The sequence below is a fragment of the Lynx rufus genome, unplaced genomic scaffold, assembly GCF_022079265.1.
Source record: "Lynx rufus isolate CCGP_SWC_20201006 ecotype Redwood Valley unplaced genomic scaffold, mLynRuf1.p SCAF_10, whole genome shotgun sequence".
NCBI lineage: Eukaryota > Metazoa > Chordata > Mammalia > Carnivora > Felidae > Lynx > Lynx rufus.
The window spans coordinates 8500880-8520962 of record NW_025814824.1 but is presented as its reverse complement, the minus strand read 5'-3'; the positions used below and the strand labels follow the sequence as shown (position 1 = coordinate 8520962).

At 45.5% G+C, this 20083-nt stretch overlaps 1 protein-coding gene across 1 annotated transcript in view; it reads right to left on the bottom strand.

The window, feature by feature from the left end:
- Positions 1-4397: 4397 nt before the first annotated feature.
- The window catches only part of PUM3 (pumilio RNA binding family member 3), a 38896-nt gene continuing 23210 nt past the window's right edge, over positions 4398-20083 (bottom strand). Inside the window, exons 13-17 of the mRNA XM_047101506.1 lie at positions 19770-19912; positions 12528-12750; positions 10952-11039; positions 8044-8134; positions 4398-4686 (exon numbers count right to left, since the gene is read on the bottom strand). Of these exons, the coding sequence (XP_046957462.1) occupies positions 4554-4686; positions 8044-8134; positions 10952-11039; positions 12528-12750; positions 19770-19912 (678 nt within the window). The 3' untranslated portion in view covers positions 4398-4553. The remainder of the gene's footprint in view (positions 4687-8043; positions 8135-10951; positions 11040-12527; positions 12751-19769; positions 19913-20083) is intronic.

Sequence of the window (20083 nt, the reverse complement as noted above, 5' to 3'; positions counted from 1 at the left end):
GGGGCTTAATTGAACATGTATCAGGTAGAGATTATTATACATTTAGTTTCCTTAGGTTAAGCAAGATCAGAAGTGAGAAAAGAGCTCAAGCAGCAGATTTTTATGTTTGTTTAGTTCATTAGTTCTGGCGTAGAAAGTTTATGGTTAGTGGCTCAGTATTAACTGCTGTTTTTGAGACCTTGTGCTCTCTTAGTCTAAAAATACGCACACACCCTCATCTTTCTCAGACTTAAGAGTGATTAACCTGCTATAATTAAGATGTAATCTTTTCAAAATTTCTTTGAACGTAGTAACAGAAGCGCCATGTCCTAGAAGAGCCAATCCTCTGAGATCAAGCATGCAGGAAGTTTCCTGTAAGGGTCCTGATTCCATTACACAAAGGCATGGCACCCCAGGCTTAAAAGGAAAACAGGGTTCTTCCTTCTTTGTAGGCAGAGTCTGATCCCTGGGGAAAGCGTGGGGTTGGTGCAATCTGAAAACTGCAAAAAGCTGAATTTTGCAATGAAAGACATTCTCAAATCAAGCTCTTCCATGGAAAATAACCTCCCCCGCTGCAGCCAGCCAGGTTCTTTTCAGTTTGGTTGAAACCATGTGTAGATTTCTGCTAAGAATAAAAACGGTACACGCTCACTGGAACAAAGTGCCTGGGAGAGAAGCCACCGGTGAGTGTGCACTTGCAACAAGTATCTGGAGGAACAGAGAGCAGTGAAGAAGGAGGCAGGGCTGAGAAAGGTGAATGCAGAAGAGCAGGTGAATTCTCCCCGTGGTATAAACGACATGTCAGCAGTTCGAGGTTCTAGGTACTGGGGAGAGACATGGGATGGAAAACCAGGGACTGCTTCAAAACTGGTTTACTACCACTCCAAACCTTGGCAGAAGTCTTTGTCTGGACTTGCATTGGTTCCATTCCACTAGGCTAGGGCCCCGGTGGAGAAGACAGCACGACGGAGAGGCACTGTCCTTACGGTAAGTATATGGGTTAATTCAGATCTGCACAATGAGTGTTGAGCAACTAGAAAACTGGCAGGCAGGTGGATTTCTCTCCAGAGGCACTTAAGGGCCCCAGACAAAAGGCCTAGACATCCTGAGGTCTGGAGGACTTCAGTGAAACAGCAGCCCCTACACCTGTGCTATAATAACAGGCTAGGCCTGCCCATTTCTAATCAGGTTTCAGGGTCTTAAATATACAGAGAACCAAAGATCTCTCCAGCAAAGCCTCAAACGCAAGAGACCAAAGTAAACCAAAGAGCAGATAATAGAAAAGAGACAAAGCAAAGTAAACCAAAACAAAGCAAAATGAACATAAAATACAACATCCCGAGAAGTAAGAGAGTTCATCCAAGGCACACACAAAAAAAGGACACTTCAGTGGAAAGGCTGGCAGAAGATGGAGAGGAAATAGGTCTCTCATTTCTGGGCAAAACAAAAAGCCAAAGAAATGAAAATAGAAAACTAGAGGATCAAACCAGCATTCAAAATGGTAGTAAACAGCAATTCCAAAGAATAAAGAAAACAGGAAAAGAAAAAAAAAGAGAGACAGAGACAGAAATGATACAAATGCAACTCTCAGAAGGGAAGAACTGAAATTTTCTAAAACATCTCCAAATGTCCAGCATGAAGGACGGGAAACAGACACACCTCATACAATGACCTGCAAGATAAGGCAGCTGGGGATTAAAAAGTGTCCTGTCACCTTCCGGAGGAGCACTGCCCCTGCAAAAGGGCACATATAAAAAAGGGTGGGAACGAGGGTGGTGTAAGGGTTCCATAGCAACCCTAAAGCAAAGAAAATATTGACCCACGTCCTTAAAATTTTGAGGCAAAATTAATTTCCAACCAAAATTCTATATCCAGCTCAACTAGGCACCCAGGCATGAAAGGGTGTGTAATGAAGACGTTCACTCTCACCTGCATTCTTTCATAGCAAGTTACTAGAGATTATGCCCCATTCAAGAGGGGCTTAAGCAAGAAAAAAATGCATGGGATCCTGGAAATGGGCTTTCCGTAGGAGAAACGAAGAGATGGCCAGGATGATGATGGTGGTTGTATAGCAGGTCCTCAGGACATCCAGAAAGCCAGCTGCCTCCAGGAGGGGTGTCTCTAAGGGAAAATGGGAATGCTAGTCGGCTCAATGTGTTGCAGTGTGGAAACTAATACTGGGAGTCAGGTTAGCACACTCTTGGCAGCAGGTGTCTAAGGATCCAATTCAAAATGGCCTGATGAGTGGGCTTATTGCCTCACGGAACCAGGAGTCCAGTAGCAGGGCATCTCCCAAGGGTTGATTTCTCCCGAAGATTGACTTTCCATCTTTGGCTGAGCCATGGTCAGCATGCTGTCTTCTATGGCTGTGATAGCACACCTGCTCTGAGCGTCCAGTGAGCACATCCAAGGTTGGCTGGCAGGACAGGGACCCTTCCTGGGGCGGGGGGCCTGTGATCTAAGAAACCTTCCCCAGGAACCCCACTTCCAAGGTTCACTGGCCAGACGCCTTCAATCCACCAGTGACTCAAGGAATAGGCCCCTGGGATTAGTTCACACCAGAGTTCTTTTGGACAAGCCACACCACGAAGTGTTCGCGTGGCCCCGCGGAGTGACGGAGGAGGCTGCTAAAACCTCGGCACTTCTAGGACCCACGTGTGGCACAGTGGCACCAAAGCACACCAGTTAGGACACCGGAGCCACGGGGAAAGGTGGGGACACCTGAGTAACATGGGAGCCTTTCCAGGCTGAAGAAAGGAGGAAAATGGTACCTGCTAGAAACGTTGAAGCAATTCTGATGAGAAGTTTGGGAAAAACCAGGAAGGATGTAGAAAAATAAGCAAATGAAAATGAAGGAAGCAAGTTGATTAACACCAGGAAAACTGAAATGGTATGGGCCACGTAAGGGCAGTTCACTGCTTAATTGTTTACCAACCTAGGGCAGCATCACCACGTAAGACCTGAACATGGACTTCTCCAAAACGATGCCGTTCTCCTGGGACGACGGAGAGAAGATGGGGACCAGGGCTGGGGAAAGGTCTCCATCTGTAATGCCCACAACCAACATTTGAAAGGGAACAAATAAAACCCGCAATAAAAACTCCAAAGCGGTTCAAAACGCAGTGGAGCTGAAAAGAAGGGGAAGTAGTTCCTTCCCAGCTGGGCAAAAGCAGGGGTGTGGAGGAGCGGGCAGAGGAACACAGGCTGCGTTGGCCCCACTCTACTCTAATTTTATATGTTTGTTTAGTCTCGTAGACAGAACAGTAGGGATTTTCTCCTCCTCTTGGTGAACACGCCCTTTCCGTGGACAACACAAGCTCCCAGGGTGTTCGTCAAACAGAAGCAAGCTCTGCTGTTGGCTTTTCTGTATTTACCTCCTCACCTCAATCCCCCACCACCCTGAGACCCGGTGGGGGTTGGGGAGAGGACCCCCAAGTTATAGGCATGGGCTCTCGGGCTCCAGGGCCAGGACTCCCTGTCCCTGGCAAGTGGGATGCTGGCATCCTGTGGGGGTGCGGTGGGGGGCAGTGCTGGACCGCCACAGTCCGGCCAGGTAAGGCACAGCAACTCGGTGGCAGGTGCCCTGCAGTGACAGACCCCAGGGCGTGTCCGGACAGGCTACTGGGAGAAAGCTTTGGGGCTCGGTGTCCAGGGCAGCCAGGCTGTCACAGGCGGGGGCGACGATGAGTCTACCAACCCTTCAACTTTGTTGCTAAACGCCAAGCACAGTTTTAAAATTCAAACAATCTACCTGCACCTAAATTTAAATTTCTGCACTGTTCACAAATTTGCATCGCCTTTCTTCTAACTCGAACCCTGTCAAGTCTTCAGCTGCTTAAGGCAAAGTCCTAAGGAAAAACGCCTGATCACAGGGAGCTATTTACTGGGAAGGCAGGGCTCCCAAGATAGGGAGACTTTCCCAGTGACCTTGACCTTCACCCAGCCCCCACTGTGACCCCCTCATTCTTGTAGCACATTTCCTCTCAGGAGCCTGACCTTATCTGAATGCCTGGCCAACAAAATCTAACCCAAAACCCAATCCCCAAAGCAGCAGGGAATGTGGCGGCTGCTGTCGCCTCAGGCCATCCTGTCTCTGGGTCGTAAGGCTTCCTGAAGTGCCTGCAAAACGCCTAATTTTCACCTCACCGCTCCCAACAGACTCCCCAGGGCTCCCTTTTTCTACACCCTGACTTCCTTCAAGGTCCCCAAGTGCCACCCCCTCCCTGAAGCCCTCTCAGACCACTGCTCAAGGAGACCTCTTCTCCCTTGAATCAACTCTTGCTTCTACTTGGGATGTATCTGGTTGGTCCCCCTGTATACGATGGGTAAGCCTTTTACGTCACAGCCTCGTGTGATTTGCTCAGCACTCCGAAGACAGAAGACTTGGCTGGGATTAAAAAAAAAACAAAAAAAGACCATTTTTAGAAAACTGTTTTATAAATAGACTCTTATACAAAGAAGAAGCACATATACAGAGCACCCAGACTCCCAGGAAGGCGGCCCCTGGCCCTTCTTTCCCGCTCTGGGAAAAGAGAACAGGAAAGAAGATTCCATCCTGTTCTGGACTATCTCCACTATGCGGCCAGTTTTTCAAGCAGCGTTTCTATTCCTTTGCTGGCATTTTTGTTTTTCTCCAATGTGGGAATGAGGCCTTTGAGTCCGGCCTTGACTTTGTTTGCAACTTCTTGATCGGAGCTCTGGAGAAGGCTGAGGAGACAACAATCAACCAATAAAAAAATGACATTTCATAAAAACCCCTAACCGTCTGCCAATACTATCTCCACCCAAGGTAGAAAAAGTTCACCGATTTGTGAGACAAGCCTGACAATCATAAACACATCTTTTTAATTCACCAGATGAATGAGGGGGGCTGGGAGCCTATATTCTGAGAGCACGTAAATAGAAAACGTTTTATAATCTTGCTGGCAGATCACACGGAACTCCGTTCCGTACAGAATGGGTCCTACATTCGCTGGTTATCTTAGGACCAACACCCGGTCTTAAATGTGTTTACTGCATGGATTCTAGCCCCTCTTTCCTACCCAGATGGAACTCAAGAACAGAAACCTTGCGTTTTACTTCTCTATTTCACGGTACCATGGGGCACACAGATGACCGAGAAGACTTCCGTGAGTGACCGCGTAGCACCAGTGACCAGGGGCCACGCAGGAAAGGTGGAGGGCCCGAGAGGGAAGCAGCTAAGAGCCTTCCTTCTAAACTCCGTGGCTAAAACATCCAAAAGGGTGAGGAGCTTAAGGGCCTAGATTTGAAACCTCCCTCAGCCACTCGGTAACTGTACCCACCAGAGCGTGCTATTTAAAATGTCTGTTTCCTGACCTAGAGACGGGATCAACAACACGAGCTACCCCCTACTGGAGAGACTTCTTGAGGCTCAAATGATCACATATGGGAGGCACCTCGCCAGGGCACGGCACTTAGCGAGTACTTCATGAACGGGAGCCGCTAAAACAAACCAGTCAGCTCTGCTTCCTGGAAGCCTGCTGGAGCCCTATCCCCACATGGAACGGAGTGCCGGAGACTGCTACCAAGAGCCCGCGAGACCCCTTTCTCTTTAAATAGGGGCTGGGGCACAGGCACCCGACTGTAGAAGACCAGGGCTCCCCCCTTCTGCACGACCACATTTAACGCTGACCTCAGAAACACATCCTAGAAACAAACCACTTGGCATTTCCCCAAGTCCCTGGTCCTGATAACTTGCGGCATGTCCACAAAGAGGACGGTTAGGTCAGCAGCACCGAGCAGCACTCTGCCGATGGCGGGGGACAAGGCCCAGCTTGCCACTTGCAAAGGTGCGAAGTAAAGTGCCCTTTTAACAGATTCGTGACTCACCGGGTAGTTTCTGGCTAAGCACGCACTCACACAACGCGTAGACGTAATAAAAGTATTTCCTGAACACACGCGCTGGACGTAAAGCTAAGAATTTTACATACACCATCTCCTATAGTTTGCATAACAGCCTATGATTATTACTAATCTAATTTTACAACCAAGAAAATGAAGGTCCACAGAAGCTGAGTGATTTGCCCAAGACCGCACAGTGAGCTGGGATCGAAACCCAGGCAGGGTGTCTAGAACCCACGATGATCTAAGTGCTAGAGGATTCTGCTGCCCCGAGTCGTTTTTCAGATAGCCGACAAGGCTGATACTCTTTCTCACCAAGGATGCCTTTTCACTTACTGTAAAAAAAGATCTAGGGAATACTGCACAAGTTTGAAGTAAAATACACGAGCAGAGAATTTTACCAAACAAGTCAAGCACATGACTGTTCTAAACCCATTAAAACTGATTATTATATTAATTATTAGGTTATATGTAGTTCAGCACCCCTTCACAACCTCAAATATCTTACATGCCAATGTTCCAAAATAAATCTGTAGTATCCTTCTAATGTTTGAAATCCACCCAAGAGCAGCTTTGATTGATGAGCAATCTTTACAAATTAATTTCATGGGCATGGTTGAAATTTTTAGTTAATTGAGCGTTAATGAAAGAATATGTCAGTAGGTGTTAACACTCCAAACGCCTGGTAAAGAAACTCATATTAAAAAAGTTCATGTTTCGGCTAATGGATTCTGGCTGTTCAACTTCAACTGGAAAATGAACTAATTTTCATAAAAAATGAACAAAATGAACCGCACCACCCATATATTTGGAGATCCTGATCTACCTGAAGTAACGGATGTCTGTATGGACCGTGTTTATGGGTGTATGTGTACCAAAATCAAATTGTAGACCGAAGAAAGACTTCTAACTTTTACAAACAAAACAGATCAAATTACACAGCATGCTGCATGTGACATACTGTGGGAAATTCAAACGTATCCCCTTTTCCAAACCTCAGTAACACAGCAGGGGAAAAAAAAAATCAGCAGTGATTACTTCACAATAACAAACAAATCTATTTTAAATGAATGCTGTTAATAGAAGGGTTTCACATCCAGGAACAGAAAGTACGTAAGTTTCAATGACCTGTTAATTATAAACTCCAAGTAACTCTGGAGAACAACAGACAAGTTGAGCACATGCCTCAATTCACAAATCATCAGTATTCTATCATTTTAATTAGAAATAAACAATTAGCATGCAGACTTCAGTAGCAAATGCTCCCAGAATCCTTTTAAGAATACTGCAAAGTAAGAAAAATGACACGTAAAGTCAGGCACGATTTAAAAAGCAACTTTGTCAGTTTTCACAGGGACAAGACTAATTCGTTAAAAAGAATGCAATTACAATTTTGGTCAAAACCATAAATGTGATGAAACAATCAAATGATACACTGTGTGATCTCTTATTTACACATGGAGTCTAATTTAAAACAAAAAGAAAAGCAAAACAAAACAAAACAAAACCCAGCTCATAAATACAGAGAACAGATAGGTGGCTGCCAAAGGCAGGAAGGGTGTGTGAGGGGGGAGACCGTGCATATGCACGAGGAGGGTCAAAAGGCAAAATGTCCAGGGGTTGCCAACACAGCCTTCCAGGAACAAGGACCAGGTGAGGAGATGTGACGCTGGCCGGACTGATGGCTTATTACTTCGGAACATACAGTTTAAGCCCAACCAACGCGAAATGCCAAAAGATGAACTAGTTGCTACAGATCCCTTTTTTTTTTTTGAGATCTATAATTCCCAATGGCCGTAATAATGTTCCAGAAAACGTATATACTTGGCAAATCCTATGAATTACATAATTTATAATAATCGGGTGTCGGAGGGCTCCATAACCTGGGGAGGAAAGAAGGTCGTGAAAGTGACCCCTACACGTTAATCAGAGGTAAAGTGCTTTCCTGAGTAGAGCAAGGGAGCAAGAGAGAGAATCCAATTCTATTTTGGTCAAAGCCGTAAAATAAACTTTTAAGAACCGACTGAAAGAGTTACGTCTGGCCTCTGCTATTTGCTGTGCCCGTATGCACCCTGAGGGACCGGGAGCGATGGCCAGCGATCAGACACCAAGGACAGACCCAAGGAAGAATGTGGAGGAAGGGGCTTCTGCGCCAACGGGCAGGAGGAGGGGCCTCTCCGGCCAAGGCACACACGTACGTACCTAGCAAGAATAATGGCACCTCGGTTTACACTGGCCCAGGACCTCAGGTTCTTCACACCAACATGCTCTACAAGTGTTTTTGCGAAACAACCTGAAAAATTGAAAAATACACTGAAGCTTAGTGAACATCACACCAAGATTTAAACTCCCAATCTACTTCTCTACTGCCCTTAAATCTACAAATATTCTAATAAAAAAGTGAATAAAGAGAGTTCTGACTCAATCTTCCTTAATACTAAAAATTCCAGCTCTGATTTACTTGATGTGTGTTTTTAAATTTTTTTATTTCTCGGAGAGAGAGAGAGAGAGAGAGAGAAACAGAGAGACAGAGTGAGTCAGAGTGCGAGTGGGGGAGGGGAAGACAGAGAAGGAGACACAGAATCCGAAGCAGGCTCCAGGCTCCAAGCTGTCAGCACAGAGCGTGATGTGGGCAGGGCTCAAACCCACAAACTGTGAGATCATGACTTGAGCTGAAGTCTGGCGCTTAACTGACTGAGCCACCCAGGTGCCCCTCATTTTTATTTTAAAAAGCCATTAATGTCCTACAATTCTCTTCTTTTTTACAAAATGTTTTTTATTCATTTTTGAGAGAGACAGAGTGCAGGGGTGATGGAGAGAGAGGGAGACACAGAATGGGAAGCAGGCTCCAGGCTCCGAGCTGTCCGCACAGAGCCTGACTCCGGGCTTGAACTCTCGAGCCGTGAGATCACGACCTGAGCCGAAGTCAGACGCTCAACCGACGGAGCCACCCAGGCGCCCCTGTTTAATGTGTTTCCAATACAGCCATTTCCTTCTACTCTGATCCAGGTTTTAGACTTTGTTTAGAAATAATTACTCAGGACAAACAATGAATTCTTATAAAATGAGCACTTGGTCGTGCTTGCTTCTCTTTGTACTATTTAATGATTTAACCCTGACCTGAAAGGCATGCAGGAAGTAAATGTTTGACAGCAACACCTCGTGCTTGGATGAGAGCAAGTTCTCCCTCGTGAAAAATGCTCACTCAGGAGGTGACTAGTGGTCACGTGACTATTGTGATTGACACCTGGTAATTTCTGTCTACAAAGCTAGCCATTCACCCGTCAAAAATGTTACTCATCTTGTGTTATTAGCTTGCTTGTCATTATCAGATTCCCAAGGGCTTGGTATATTATCTTATTCACCGTGCGATGGAAGTGTATGTAACTAATTCTTGGACAAAGCAGAAATTCTGAAAGCTAGGGTTGGGTACAGATGGAAGTGAAGGCAAACCTATCTTGAAGGTAAGTATCTTGGGTGGTTGCATATATAATTCACTCAGAAGATACTCAAATGTGAGGACCCTTTAAAAGCCAAGAGGCCTAGGGTCATTTAGCTCTTCCCGGCACAGGTCGAAGGACAGCAATCGGCCAGTGAGGCAGATGGTGTTTTCCAAAGGTGACTGACCATGACAGTATCCCTGTCCTGTGTGCTCTTCTAGAATGCTGCACACGCCCACCCCCACCCAGAGCTGGAATCAATGTCTTCTTTTGAACTCTGGTGGGTCTGTGACGGACTTAACCAAGAGAGAAGGGAAAGGGCAATGTTAAGTAACTTCTATGGCTAAATCATAAAAGCACCACGCACCTGCTTTCTTCTCTTAGAGCCCACCCACCATGTTGTGAGGAAGCCCAAGCAGCCTGGCGGGATGGCACGAGGCTGCTGGACTTGGCCACCGCCAGCCATCGCCCAAGTGCAGAGATACTCAGACCCTAAGCCGAGCTGCCCCAGGTGACAGTGAGGAGAACAAAACCAAACCCCGATCAGATGTTGTTTGAGAACTACCAAGTTTTGGGGTGGCTTGTTACACGGCGACAGAGGGCCAAGACAGCCAGCCATGCCCATTCGGAGCTCCGTGAATGTGAGGAACACGGCAGGTCCACACAAGCATGTTATAAGGCTGCCAGTGTAACCGAATTAGGGACAAAAGTCACTTGAAAATTCTTTGGATTTTAAAAGTAAACCAGACAACTTTTCTGACATAAACTCAGCTCAACAGAGCACTGAATTCTTAATAATGAAAAAGATGATTCAATACATTATTTTCCCTTCAAACTGTGTTACAAGCTGTCTCCTTTACGGGAAGTGTGCAATGAAAAACAGCCCCAAGTCTCTGATCTTCAAGGGAGAGTGAGAAGTGACAACTGTACTACTGTACTGATCGCCCCACTAGCCGTCAGGCTGCAACTTGCCTCAAGACAGAAATTCATGATCTGTCGCTTTGTCCAGACACAATGAGGGTTTGGGAAAGCCCTTCAGTGGCTACAATACTGGATGGAGCTCGAACTCAGTAACAGAAGGTCTGGTCAAAGACAGGACTGAGACAGGAATGGGATGCCACTTTTCAGGTGGATAAAAGAGGCTGTCCTTCTCTTGAAAGCTGACTTTCTGCAGAGCAGCAAGCGGCCAAGCACTGGCTTGCTCTTTGGTCATATGTATTTTCAATGCCAAACAGGCATTAGCTCAAAATTCTGAGAAGGATAGTTTTTTTCTGCTTATCCTTTCCTCCAAAGTAGAGATAAATACACTTTTCAGCTGGGGGTAGTGACACTCACAAATCTTCCCCCGCTTCCCGCCCCCACCCCCTCAAGGAACAGAATGGCATTTTAGGGCTCTGGCCAGCCAGATCCGAAGCCTGAAGTAGCGAGGGAGGTGAGACAGTGAGGGAGGGTGGACAGAGAAAGGAAATTAAAGGATTATGGGACATAAATTTCCAACATCTACTAGAGCATTATTTGCAACCCCTAAGTTACTTCTCGTTCATAGACATCACTTGTAAACACTCAGCAAGTTTCACTTGAACGTAAATGACCGGCATACAGTTCAGGGACGTCAGGAATTACTGAAATTCCACATGAGACGCAGGAGAAGGTCAAGTTTCACAGCCTACCTTCTCTTCCGCTTTCCTTCATCTTCTTGTCTTGTTCTATTAACCACTTCAGAACGAGATGTCCTGCAGGATGCTCTGCGACGTGAAGCTGTAAGGGGGCAAGAAGGCAGGGACTTAAACAGCGGTCTTCAGCCACGCCTTGGCCGGCAGTCCATTCTCTGTCACCGCACACAGGTGAGGACTCAGACAAGTTGGAAGTTCGATAACACTCAGGAGGGAGTGGCCCTGACGCCTGGAGGGACCAGAGATCTAGCCCAATCCCCAGATTGAGAGGAAGAGGGACACCGCGGCCAGAGCCACTAAAAGGCACTTCAGGCGCGGCCTCATGACCTCCACGCTGAATAGCACCACACGGCGCTCGTCCCGACGTCCTGCCAACCACTGTTCAGGCTGCAATAGGCAGTTCTGAGTGCAAATGAACCTGTGGGACGAAGCGTGACAGCAGAAACACTGACACTTGGTCCCCACGGGTCCCACAGCACCTAGGATCTCTCCTTATCAAGCACGGAGACAACGGAATCCATCCCTTGCAGAGAAAACTCATCACGCCTACATCCTCCTGGCTGGTTTCTACGCTCTGCCCTGTGAGGGGAGGGTCCAGACCCAGGGCCCGCAGCAGGAGATAGTAGACTCCCCAACACACAGGCCCTGCCCGGTCTGACCTCTGCCTCTTCTTCCCTCTGCCGGCTGACCTCCCCTGAGCCCTCTGTCCCCAAATGAGCCGAGACCCTTCCCTCCTTCCAACTGCGGCCCATGTTCCTCCCTCTGCCTTTCTTCACTGAGCTACGATCCTCCGGCCTCAGTGTAACCTTCACTGCCTCGGGGAAGCCTTCCTGGGGACAGGCTGGCTCCCATTCTCATACGGCCCCAGAGAACACGTACGTGTCCTTTACAGCAGGTATCTCCATCCTCTAGTGGGTAATTATCTGGGTACGTATTCGTCTCTATGTTGTGTTCAGCAAAACGGTAAGCTTTGGGGGATGGGGGAACAGGGCTGACCGCCGCCCAGCACAGATGAGGTGTGTGGATCAAGGAACTTAAGAGGTAAGGCAGAAGGAGTCCCGGGCCAAGGCAGGCAGGCAGGGGAGCTGTCAGCAAGAGCGGACTTTTTTAACGGGAGGGAACTTGGGAAGACTTCAAGGAGAGGGACTCTGGGCAACTTCTAGGAGGAGTGAGGCTTTCTACAGGGACAGCACGGCAAAACGGGGACACAGGTGGCATCCAGGGTGAGGAAAGAGGTGCATACGAATGCAGAGAGGTGCAAGACTCCACAGTGAATTCAAAACAGAGAGAAGAACACAGCAAAAGCTAGGAAGGCAGCCTGGTGCCAACCACGGGCCGCAGAGAGCCGCGTTAAGACGACGGTCTCGACTCTGTGAGTAAGAGGAAGTCACGGGAAGCTCTGAGAAGGACAGCCCTGCAGCGGCACCGTGTTCCAAATCCGAAGGATCAGATGTGCTGCGGGTTTGGGCTGAGGGGAGGCAGTCAGCATCGGCGTTCTCTTCGAGCCCTGATCTCAGTGGCCGGCGTCTGTGCCACGCTGCAGCTTTCCGCCCGTCTCGCGACAGCACGTTACCTCTCCGTCCTGGCCGCCCGGGTGCAACTCTGCGGCCGCCAAGCCGGCGATGGCGCTCATGGCGGGCTGGACGTCTCCCGTGGCAGCTCCCAGAATGCCGGGCACCAACACGCACGCAGACTTATCCAGCACCACTTCGCGGGCGTGTCCTTGCAGGTAGCTTAACAAAGCCGGAGAGACGGCCTCCAGGAGCTCTCGCCGGCGGATGGCGGTGTCCTTCTTACTGTAGGAGCGTGGGGAACGAGGCACTCGGGTGAGATGAGTGGCGACGGAAAGACAGTGATCTTATCACCACAAAAACCTCTACGGGCTTTAAACAATCTGCGTCAGGGGCGCCTGCGTGGCTCAGTCGGTTAAGCATCCGACTTCGGCCCAGATCATGATCTCGCGGTTCGTGGGCTCGACCCCCACGTCGGGCGGCCTGGAGCCTGCCCTAGATTCTGCATGTCTCTCTCTGCCCCACCCCTGCTCATACACACACTCTCTCTCTCTCAAAAATAAATACACACTAAACATTTTTAAGAAACAGTCTTGGTCCAACTTGGCGTAATCGTTTCTCTCTCTGTGGTGTGCAGGTAGTAAGCAACTTATAAGGGTGGGATACCTCGCTTTCATCTTTGTGTCTCCAGGATCTGAACAGTGCCTGTCACAGAATTAGCACTTAATAAGTGAACCTTGCCCGATGTAATACCCAAACAACAACAACAAGTTAGAAGACAGGATTAGACTACTTTATGGACTCTACTCTCTACAATATCGAATTGTGTGATAACAATAGCTTTAAAAATAAAGCAAAACTGATCTCCGGGGAGGACGGCAGAAGAGGACCCTAAGCCCACCTCCTCCCGTGGATACACTCGATAACACCCACATCAGGGTGAACAGCCCAGAGAACGACCAGAGGACTGGCAGAACAGCGTCTAAACCGCTCAATCTAGAGATGAGGCCATACTGGTGAGGACAGGAAGGGAGGAGACGCGGGTCGGAAGCTGAAAGGATGCCCAGGACTGTCTGCAGTGGGGGTGGAGGAGGGAGAAACAGCCCCTCACGAGAGGCGGGCCCTACACGGGGTGTCTGCCTGGGGAAGACGAATCCCTGTAACATGTGGGAATGAAACATGTGGCTTTGACAATCAGCGGGGCATAATCTCATGGGTTCTTACAATCAATCGGTGGGGCTTAACACCCAGAACTTTCAGCATGCTTGGCTCTGGGAGAGCAGGGAGGGTGACAGAAAACGGAGTCCCCGCCTTAGAGACAGCATGACAAAAAGGCCTGTGAAGATACACAACATAGAAGCAGCAGTTCGAAAAGCACCTGGGATATGCGGGAGGGAAATCCGTTTACTAAGCTCACAGCCTGGGAAGGAGGGGCAGGGATCTTCGGGACACTTCTACAGGAAAGAAGAAGCTGGAGGGCGCCACTTCCCTCCCCCGTCCCCTGGCCGAGGCACACGGACCCCTGTGGGAACGGTGCCCACGCAACACCGTCCACCTGATTTGCTAACAGCGCCCCCCATCTCTGAGCACTTCTGTAGACTCAGCCCTCCCGGCTAGGCCTCAGCTCCGGGACCCCGCCCCCCCCCGCGCGCCCCACCCCCCCCAAACAGACTAGCTCCACGCCACCGCCACCGTGTCCTCTTGCAGACCTCCCTCCTCCAACACGCTCTTGGCCCAGAGACCGTCCGAGGCAGGGCCACAAGCTGAGGCCGTGTGTGAGCAGCTCTGACAGGGGCCGGCACCACTCCGCAGCGACTCCCGCCCGGGGGAGAGGGGGAGTTAGCCACACGCAGTCCAGGGCAGCGCCAGCAGGGTCTGGGCGAAGACCTCTGGTCTGACAGCGGGTCCCGCCCCGGGGAAAGCTTCTCAGGGACAACACAGGGAAGGCACCGCTGCAGGTCGGGGCTACTGCACCGTGGCAGACACCTGGTCTGACTCAAATCGAGCCTAGGCGGCCCCACACTGGCCCACTAACACAGGGGCCAAACAACAATAGAAAATGAAAAGAGATTAAGGGAATCAGCAACATCACCAAGCGTAATAACATTTGCATTATAAAGATCCCGGAAAAAGAGACAGAAAAAGGGGCAGAAAACTTACTTACAGAGGTTAACAGCTCAAAACTTCCCAAATCTCCCAAAGAAAACCGATCCCCAGATCCAGGAGGTAGAGAGAACCTCAACAAAATCAGCCCAAGGAGGTCCACACCAAGACGCACAGTAATTAAAATGGCAAAACTTGCCGGAGACTTTTTAAAGAAACAAGAGAAAAGAAAACATTTACATACAAGGGAAGCCCCCTCAGGCTATCAGCTGATTTTTCAGCAGAAACTCTGCATGCCAGAAGGGAGTGGCGTGATATATTCAAAGTTCTGAAAGAAAAAAACATGCTACCAACAATACTCGGTCCAGCAAGGATATCATTCAGAATAGAGAGATTAAGAGTTTCCCAGACAAACAAAAGTTAAAGGAATTCATCACCACTAAACCAGCCCTGCAAGAAATGCAAAAGGAGACACACCCTGAGTGAAAAGGAAAGACCGTAAGCAGGAGTAAGAAAAGTAGGAAACATAAAGGCAGCAAAATTAAGTCTATTTATACCAATCAGTTGAGGGAGTCACAAAATAAAAGGATGTAAAGTATGACACCATGCCTAAAACGAGGAAGGGAAAGAGGAGAAAAGTAACAATTTGGTGCTTTTAGAATAGGTTTAAACTCAAGTGACCATCAACTTAACAGATTCCTAGATGCATAAGATGCCATATATAAACCTAATGATAACCCCAATTTAAAAACCGGTAATAGATATGACTAAAATAAAGAAAAAGGAATCCAAGTATACCACACTACAGAAAGCCAGCAAACTGTGAGAGAAAAGAGCAATGGGAAGGAACAGAACTACAAAACAATCATAAAGCAAGTAACAAAATGGCAATAAGTACGTGCCTATCAATATTTACTTTGAATGCAAATGGACGAAACACTCCAATCAAAAGACATAGGGTGACGGAATGGATAAAAAAAGATTCATCTATATGCTGCCTACAAGACTCATTTCAGACCTAAAGACACAGGCACAATGAAAATAAAGGGATGGAACAGCATTTATCAACGAAATGGAAATAAAAAAGATAGCTGGGGTAGCAATACCTGTATTGGACAAAACAGACTTTAAAACTTACAAGACTGTAACAAGAGACACATAAGGATACTGCAGAATTATAAAGGGGACAATCCAACAAGAAGAGATAGCAATTGTAAATATCCATGCACCCAGTGTGGAAGCACTCAAATACATAAAGCAGCTAATAACAGACATAAAGGAAGTAATTGATAATACATTAACAATAGAGGACTTTGAGAATCCATTTACATTAACAGACAGATGATTTAAATAGCAAATTAACAAGGAAACAGTGGCTTTGAATAACAGTTTAGACCAGATGGATTTAACATATATACTCAGAACATTCCATCCTAAAACAATAGAATACACATTCTTTTCAAATTTCTATGGAAGTCTCCCTAATACATCATATTAGGCCACAAAACAGGTCTCAACAAATTCAAAAAGACTGATGTCATATACCACGTATCTTTTCTGACCACAATGCTATGAAACTAGCAATCAACCACACGAAAAAATCAGGAAAGAACACAAACAGATGGACGCTGAATAACATGCTACTAAAGAATGAATGAGTCAATAAGAAATCAAAGAGGAAATAAAAAAATTCATGGAGACAAATGAAAATGAAGACACAACAATCCAAAATCTTCGAGATGCAGCAAAGGTGGTTCTAAGAGGGAAGTATACAGCAATACAGGCATACCTCAAGAAGCAAGAAAAATCTCAAAACAACAATTTAATTTTACACCCAAAGGAGCTAGATAAGAACAACAAACAAAACCCAAAACCAGTATAAAGAAGGAAATAATAAACAGAGCAGAAATAAACACAACAGAAACTAAAAAAACCCAATAAAACAGATGAAACCAGGAACTTGTTCTTTGAAAAGATGAACAAAATTGATAAACCTTTAGGCAGCCTCAAATAAACAAAATCAGAAATGAAAAAGGAGAAATAACAACTGACACCACAGAAATACACAGGGTTACAATATAATAGTATAAAAACTTGTGTGCCCACAAATTGGGACAAGTTAGAAGAAATGCATGAATTCCCAGAAACACAGAACCTTCCAAAACTAAATCTGGAAGAAACGGAAAATTTGAACAGGCCGATTACCAGCAATGAAACTGAAGCTGTGATCAAAAGACTTCCAGCAAACACAAGTTCAGGACCAGAGGACTTCACAGGTGAATTCTACCAAACATTTAATGAAGAGTTAATACTACCTATTCTTTTCAAACTAGTCCAAAAAATAGAAGAAGAAACACTTCTAAATTCATTGTATGAGGCCAGCATTACTCTGATACCAAACCAGATAAAGGCACTACAGAAAAATACAGAGAATCACAGGCCAATTATCTCTGATGAACACAGATGCAAAAACACTCCACAAAATAGCAAATCAAATCCAATAATACACTAAAAAAACATTCACCACAATCAAGTGGGATTTATTCTTGGGATGCAAGGGTGGTTCAATATTCATAAATCAATCAAAATAATGCATCAACAAGAGAAAAGATGTTTCAATAGATGCAGAAAAAGGATGTGACAAAATACAACATCCGTTCATGATAGAAACCCTCAACAAAGCAGGTTTAGAGGGAACATACCTCAAGATAATAAAGGCCATATATAACAAAAACCCACAGCTAACCTCATCATCAATGATGAAAAACAGCTTTTCCCTAAGATCAGGAATAAGACAAGGATGTCCATGCTCAGCACTTTTATTCAAGAGTACTGGAAGTCCTAGCCACAGCAATGAGACAACACGAAAGAAATAAAAGGAATCTAAATTGGTAAGGAAGACGTGTAACTGTCACTGTTCACAGAGGACATGATACGATATAGAGTAAACCCTAAAGACTAGCAAAGAACTACCAAAACAGATAAATGAGTTAGGGTCACAGGATACAAAATTAACAATCAGAAATCCACTGCATTTCTATACACTAATAATGAAGTAGCAGAAAGAGAAATTAAGCAAAAAAACTCCATTTACAATTGTACCAAAAAGAATATGTAGGAATAAACTTGAGCAAGGAGGTGAAAGACCTATACTCTGAAAACTATAAAACACTGCTGAAAGAAACTGAAGACACAAACAAATGGAAAAACATTTCATGCTCATGGATTAGAAGAACAAAAATTGTTAAAATGGCCAGGCTACCCAAAGCAGTCTACAGATTTAATGTAATCCCTACCAAAATACCAATACCATTTTCCCCACAACTTGAAGAAATAATCCTAAAATTTGTTTGGAACTACAAAAGACCCTGAAGGACCAAAGCAATCTTGAAACAGAACACAACTGGAGGTATCACAATCCCAGATTTCAAGATATACTACAAAGCTGTAGAATCAAAACAGTATGGCACAGGCACAAAAAACAGACACATAGAACAATGGAACAGAAGAGAGAGCCTAGAAATGAACCCACAATTATACGGTCAATTAATCTTCAACAAAGGATTGCAAGGCAAGAATATGCAATGGGACAATGACAGTCTCTTCAACAAAGATATTGCAAAACTGGACAGCTATATGCAAAAGAATGAAACTGGACCACTTTCTCATACCATACACAAAAATAAACTAAAAATAGATTAAGAACCTAAACTGGACACCTGAAACCATAAAAATCCTAGAAGAGAGCACAGGCAGTAGTTTCTCTGACATCGGCCATAGCAACATCTTTCTAGATATGTCTCTTGAGGCAAGGGAAATGCAAACAAAAATAAACTACCGGGGCTCCATGAAAAGAAAAAGCTTCTGCACAGCAAAGGAAACAATCAACAAAACTAAAAGACAGTCTACGGAATGGGAGGAGTTATTTGCCAGTGACATATCTGATAAGGGGTTAGTATCCAAAACATATAAAGAACTTGCACAACTCAACACCAGAGAAACAAAGAATCAAATTAAAAAAGGGCAGAAGACATGAACAGACATTTCTCCAAAGAAGACCTACAGAAAGACAACAGGCACATGAAATGATGCTCAACATCACTAATCATTAGGGAAATGCAAATCAAAACAACGATGAGATATCACCTCACACCTGTCAGAATGGCTAAAATCAGATACACAAGAAACAATAAGTGCTGGTGAGGATGTCGAGAAAAAGGAACCCTGTTGGTGGGAATGCAAACTGGTTGCAGCCACTGTGGAAAAGAGTACAGAGGTTCCTCAAAAATTTACAAACAGAATTACCGTATGATCCAGTGATTCCACTAATGGGTATATACCCAACGAGTGCGAAAACACTAATTTGAAAAGATAAATACACCCCTATGTTTATTGCAGCATTATTTAGAATAGCCAAACTATGGAAGCAGCTCAAGTATCCATCAATAGATGAATGGACAAAGAAGATGTGGTGTATAGAGACAATGGCATATTGCCCAGCCATAAAAAGAATAAAATCTTGCTGTGTGCAACAACATGGATGGAGTCACAGAGTATAATGCTAAGTGAAATAAGTCTGAGAAAGACAAATAAAATAACATATGATGTCACTCATATGCAGAATTTAAGAAATAAATCAAATCAACTAAGAAAAAAAAAGAGAGAGAGACAAACCAAAAAACAGACTCTCACCTATAGGGAACAAACTGATGGTTACCTACCCAGAGGGGAGGCGGGGACGGGAGTGGATGAAATAGGTGAAGAACACACTTACGATGATGAGCACTGAAGAATGTATAGAATTGCTGAATCACTATATTGTGTACCCCTGAAACTAAAATAACACTGTATGATAGCCATACCAGAGCTAAAAAAAAATAAGTAAAATTAAAAAAAAAAAAATTGCTCCAGTTTAAAACAAATAAATGCAGCAAAACCAAAACGGACCACACAATGAATGCCTACTCTGTGCCAGGCACTCAGAGGCATTCTTTTGGCACAATACATTTATCTCCTTTTCTAGATAAAAACTTTAAAGAATCTGCCAAAATTACAGGCTTAAAAATGGGATTCACCTTCCAAGTTTTAGAGAAGCACAATAGAGGATATGCATGCGTGAGGAGATTTCTGGAAATGTAAGCTACTCAAAATAAGCAACCACACCAGAAAACAAAGGGCTCAAGCCACTGTACTATTCTTACCTGTGTGCGTTCCCATCTCCTCTCTGCAGAACCTCAATAATTTCCCGCACTGTGTGTGCAGGATCTCTGGGGCTCAGTAAATACAAGAGGACTTTCCTTCCGTATTTGTCATTTATTATGTTAGGCAAGGAACTAATAATTTCCTGTGAAATCAAAGACACAAAAAATGAATCTAGGTGCTTAAAATAATGTGCGCTTGAAATCCAAGCGGTACAGAAGGGTACATTCTCCACTATTTTTCCCAATGTACATAAAAGAAAAGATGGAGCTAAGTTTGAAATCATGTCATTAAAGCACAAGGATTTACACTCAGA